This window comes from Sinocyclocheilus grahami, unplaced genomic scaffold (assembly GCF_001515645.1).
Source record: "Sinocyclocheilus grahami isolate Dianchi unplaced genomic scaffold, SAMN03320097.WGS_v1.1 scaffold249.1, whole genome shotgun sequence".
In the NCBI taxonomy this organism is placed as follows: domain Eukaryota; kingdom Metazoa; phylum Chordata; class Actinopteri; order Cypriniformes; family Cyprinidae; genus Sinocyclocheilus; species Sinocyclocheilus grahami.
In genome coordinates this window covers 352,644-357,967 of record NW_015505428.1, presented here as the reverse complement: position 1 = coordinate 357,967, position 5,324 = coordinate 352,644, and the positions used below count along the sequence as shown (strand labels likewise).

General features: G+C 42.9%; 1 protein-coding gene across 1 annotated transcript in view; it reads left to right on the top strand.

Annotated features, from left to right (window-relative positions):
• The window catches only part of LOC107598275 (sperm-associated antigen 5-like), a 14,800-nt gene that overhangs the window by 870 nt on the left and 8,606 nt on the right, over positions 1-5,324 (top strand). Inside the window, exons 2-9 of the mRNA XM_016289571.1 lie at positions 194-1,848; positions 1,934-2,123; positions 2,730-2,846; positions 2,930-3,022; positions 3,112-3,225; positions 3,818-3,937; positions 4,087-4,179; positions 4,295-4,429. Of these exons, the coding sequence (XP_016145057.1) occupies positions 194-1,848; positions 1,934-2,123; positions 2,730-2,846; positions 2,930-3,022; positions 3,112-3,225; positions 3,818-3,937; positions 4,087-4,179; positions 4,295-4,429 (2,517 nt within the window). The remainder of the gene's footprint in view (positions 1-193; positions 1,849-1,933; positions 2,124-2,729; positions 2,847-2,929; positions 3,023-3,111; positions 3,226-3,817; positions 3,938-4,086; positions 4,180-4,294; positions 4,430-5,324) is intronic.

Sequence of the window (5,324 nt, the reverse complement as noted above, 5' to 3'; positions counted from 1 at the left end):
GAAGCGTTTGAGAGAGGCGGGGCATAGAGGACCTACAATAATCTACAGTATTTGAAAAATAATGTTTTTTTTTAACGTTAAAGCATGTCAACATATTCTGTTACACCAAATACACAAAATAATAATCTTTAAAAAAGCATCATATGACCCCTTTAATATTTGAGCTCAGCTGCCATGTTCTGTGTTCCTCCAGGTTGAAGTCGTCTCTGGTGAAAGCCCGTTTGCAGCGGATGCAACTGACCAACATCAGGATGTCGTATTAAAGTCCTTCGTGTGTCTTGAAGGAGAAGTCGTCGTTCAGGATGAAGCTGTAATGTCAGAGGAGTGTGTTCTCGTCAGGCGGCTGGTGCTGGAAGAACATGACCCGGATGACCCGGATGAGGAGAGTCATGCTGATCATCACAGCAGCCCGTGTAGTGCTTCGTCTGCTCTGTGTCTGGAGGAAGAGGAAAACATCGCAGTCGGGTCCCTCGTGTGCTTGGCTGGAGAGGTCTCTGATGAATCCCTTCTCATGAAGGCATCAGGAGCCCACAATACTCCTGTTTGTAAAGTGAGCGGCCATTCTTACTGTATCCGTGCATCTTTATGTGAAGAGCCTGAGAATACAGTGAACCTAGACGATCACAATCAAGCTGATCTCTCTGAAGGACGGCGTGGAGTATCTCGCGGGGAAGGAGAGATCACATTTAAAGGCTTGTGTTGCTCTGGGGGTGAAATAGAAATTGCTGCTCTATCCGGTGTGTCAGAAATGTCTGCGCTTCTGGAGAATCTTACAGAGGAACAACGCCGGTCTTGCTTGAGCGACATCAGTGGAAATGATGCTCAGAGCTTCGCTGCTTTGACGCCTGGAAGCAAGCGCGACGATCACATTTACTGTCGTGCTGAGGAAAAGTCACGAGTCCTGAATATACCTAACGCTGGAGACGAGACTCGGCTTTCCTCGGCGGAGCTTTTGGAGGAGTCTGAGAGCCCAGTCGGTCGCTCGGCGTCGCCTCGTGGAAACATTGCAGAAAACCATCATGAAACTGAAGCATCAAGCACCGCTGCTAATCAGGAGTCAAGCCGACGTGAAAGTAATATGGCAAGTTCAGACGCTGTAAGCAGCAGTGATGTCTCTTCGGTCACGACTAAACGCCGTGAGCTGCAGTTTCTGCCAGAAAGCGATGAGGCGGTTTCACATTTTGAGGAAAACCTTTATCCTCAAGGTGCCTTTTGTGAAAACGTTGGCCTAGAAACCAGCGTTCTCAAAGATACGACACCGGGTTTAAAGGACGAGGAGATCGAAGTTATGCGGCTCTGTGATAGCTCTGCTGAAGCCGTCTCTGTTCTTCCCAGTGTGATTGCTCTGACAGGTTCCTGCACTCCAGAGACGCCCAGCTTAAACGGGAGTGTGCTGCGTGACCGGACCGTGGAGAACCCAGTGAGCCATCTGTGGCCGGAGAGTCCCATGCCGCCTCCGCTGTTGAACTCCACATCCCTGGCTAATGATTTTGGCTGCACACCTGTTCCTCAAGACCCAGCCAAGGACGTGGAACTGAAAATGGCTTGTGCTCAGAAGTTGTCGAACGGCCCTCAGGTTTTAGGCAGCGGGCCCCTACAGGAGCAGCTCAGACAGATGGCTGAATTGTTGATGGTTGCGTCGGGGAAAGTGTATGCTCGTGCTCCAGCAGCAGTGAATCATCACAGTGCTTTAGTGGGCACTTCTCCGGTAGAGATGCGTAGCGTGTGCGTCTGGAGCACCCCGGTTCAGCAGATGGAGCGGAGCACTAATACTTCAGCAGCGGTGGAGATATTACAGACGGTTGAGGTTTCTGATGCCTGCACTTCAACGGACTCTCTGCTGTGGAAGTAAGTAAGATAAACCGATAAGCACGAGCTGTTTTCTCTCTGTTGGTGTGGTCTACATCGTCTCTGTGTGACTCCGTCTTTGCAGCCTGACTCCTGGAAATCTGGAGCATCTGTCTCGATCGGAGTTGGAGCAGAGATTGACTTCCACGCTCGTCATGGTGGAGGTGCTTTCCCAGCAGCTCACTTCTGCACGGGCTCATAATCCGAGCAAAGACGCTTCTCCATCAGACCTCAGAGAGAAACTCATCCAGACGGACCACACTGAGCTCAGACAGGTGAGATGCCAAGCACTTCCGGCAGGTCTAGGTGATATTTCAATATGCAAATTAAAGGGAACGTTCACACGAAAATTAACATTCTGTCGTCATTCACATCGGATGAGTTTCTTTATTCTGTTGAACGCAGAAGAAGATATTTTGAAGAATGTTGGTAACCAAATAGTTGACGGTAGCCATTGACTCCCATAGTATGGGAAACCCATTTGTATTCAATCATAAAACAAAATCCAGAAATTTGGAGGAAAAAATAGACCTCGATTTAAAAAGTACCTTACTCTTGAGTTGTTTACTTTTAAATAAACAAGTCATGTTTACGTTCATTCTCGATGTCTAACAAACACGTGGACTGCATTTCCTTCCGCATTAGTGGTGTGAAATAATTAGATAAATATCGATATAGAATGATGGAAAATATATTGTGGTGATAGTTTTTTTTGATGGTGTTGCCCAGACCTAATCTCCAGTGATTTTACTGACCTCACTGAAGGCTCAAAGCTGTGCTGAGCTTCAATCAGAACATTTTGATGTTAAAGACGGCTGTGCAGAAATCATTTTGGAAGAAAAACTGGTTTTGATTTTCTTTATCCTGTCTTTATTTGCCAGAATGGGACATACCGAGATTTGTATGGCATTGCCCTGGAGCGAATTCAGAGTCTCGAGCATGATCAGGAGCTTCTTCACTGTTTATATGACAGCATTCAAGCAATGAGGATTGGGATGGTGAGAGATGCCCTACATTTAATGATCTTAAGTTTTCAAAGTTGCACATGTTACAGGCCTGAAGTGTTAGGATTCTTCTACAGAATTCGTTTAAGTCTAGCACAGAGGATGCCATCTTCAAGATGAAACGGATTGGAAATACAGTTCATGTTGATCAGGAAACTTTATCTAGACAGGTAAGTCACTATTTAATTTCCAATGCATTTTGTCAGCTAAGATATGTGTCAAGAAATCACGACTCCTAATACGTGTGTGTGTTATGTAGGTCAGTCAGATGAAGTGTCTTTATGGGAGGTACAAGGAAGCGCTCCGGAGGATGGAGCAGAAGATGAAAGACATGAGACATCGCATGGACGAGTCTCTAGAGCAGAAAGAAGCGGTGAGAGGACATTTCTCTTGGTTTTAAGAACACAAGATATTTTTATTAAAAGGTTAATTCACCCAAAAAAAGTCACTATTTAATTTCCAATGCATTTTGTCAGCTAAGATATGTGTCAAGAAATCACGACTCCTAATACGTGTGTGTGTTATGTAGGTCAGTCAGATGAAGTGTCTTTATGGGAGGTACAAGGAAGCGCTCCGGAGGATGGAGCAGAAGATGAAAGACATGAGACATCGCATGGACGAGTCTCTAGAGCAGAAAGAAGCGGTGAGAGGACATTTCTCTTGGTTTTAAGAACACAAGATATTTTTATTAAAAGATGTGAAAATGTGCTGTTAATTTACTCATCCTCAGGGGTAGGTGACGGCTATTCATTTTGTGTTCCCTGATGTGCTTTTTTTGACTCTTAAAGTGACGGTACCCATCACTGACTTGCATTTTATGAATCACCAAGGCTGACCGTTTCAGATAAAAATCTTGGATGGCCTGAGGAGGAGTAAACTAGCAGCGCATTTTCAGTTTTGGAGAAACTATCCCTTTAACTATCCCTGTTGATCTTTGCCTCCTGTTCATTTGTCTTTGTGTGCAGGCCTTCAGCGTAACGCAGCAGTTGAGGGACTCGCATGCTGCTCAGGTGGCAGAGCTAGAGCACACTGTCGGGTCTCACCAGGAACTGATGTCAGCCCTTAAACTGGCTTACCCATCACTGGTCAGTTTGCATCCCGACCTCAGTTTATATGAAAATATAAGGTTCCTGCTAGCTTAGTAGTGACCACAGACCCTCTGGAAGTGAAGTCTTGCTTGAGTGTGTGTGTGTAATGTCCTTGTATTCTGAGTGAGTTGTGTGAACTTCCCAAGGTTGAACTGAGCAAGTCATACATGGAATCCATCAGTGCAGCAAATGAGCATTTGAGAAGGAAGCACGAAGATCACGTGAGCTTGTTAGCGGAGGTGAGACTTTACATCTATCGTGTTTAGATACTGAAATGAAAAGAACATTCAAAGTTTGCTAATTGAAACTTTAAGTATGAAAGTAACACATTTGTGTCCTTTCCTCCATGGGAAGCTGAGGAAGGCTCAAGAGCTGATCCAGAGGATAAACCCAGTGCTTCACCAGCTCCATCAGAGGACTGCGACTGCCGTGGAGAGCAGCAAGCAGCATCAGGCAATGAGAGACAGAGCCGTGGAAGAGAGAGACCTGGTTAGACATTTACCACTGAAAGTTCTCTCATTATTTATTCATTCCCCGTTTACATGTCTGCCAAACCTTAAAGGAACCCAAAATAAACGGTTAGAAAAAATATATTTTGAAACCATATGTGACCCTGCAGCACAAAAGCAGTGTTAAGTCGCTGGGGGATATTTGTAGCAATAGCCAACAATACATTGTATGGGTCAAAATTATACATTTCTCTTTTATGCCAAAAATCATTAGGATATTAAGTAAAGATCATGTTCCATGAAGATATTTTGTAAATCTCCTACCGTAAATATATCAAAACTTAATGTTTGATTAGTAATATGCATTGCTAAGAACTTCATTTGAACAACTTTAAAGATGATTTTCTCAATATTTAGATTTTTTTTTGCACCCTCAGATTCCAGATTTTCAGATTCAGGTGTCCCAATTCGATTTCGATTCGCAAGCTCTCGATTCGATTCTTGATTTTTTTTTATTACATTCAGTGAATATAGTTTTAATACAAATGCTATTGATATTTCTAAAAAATGAACCGTAAACATCAGTTTACAAATAGTGAATTAATAAAAAGAAATTAAGAACCACATGCCTGTATTTTAAACCTATACTTTTTTTTTTTGTATAGGGTCCTTTTTTAAACAATAATAGGGCCCTATAAAATGTTAATTTTTCTGGTACTCAGATAAAGGCATAAAACACTAATTTAATTTATCCTAATCAAATAAAAATTAAACCCTTTTATTTTTTGGCAAACGAACTGCTGCACAACAGATGTTTACTGTTAAAATCACATCAACAAAAATTTATGTGATTATTCCTTTAAAAATAAAGATTTAAGTCTTCAGACCGCTAAGTAGTAATATATTCTGACAGTTTAACGTTAAACTAAACTTTT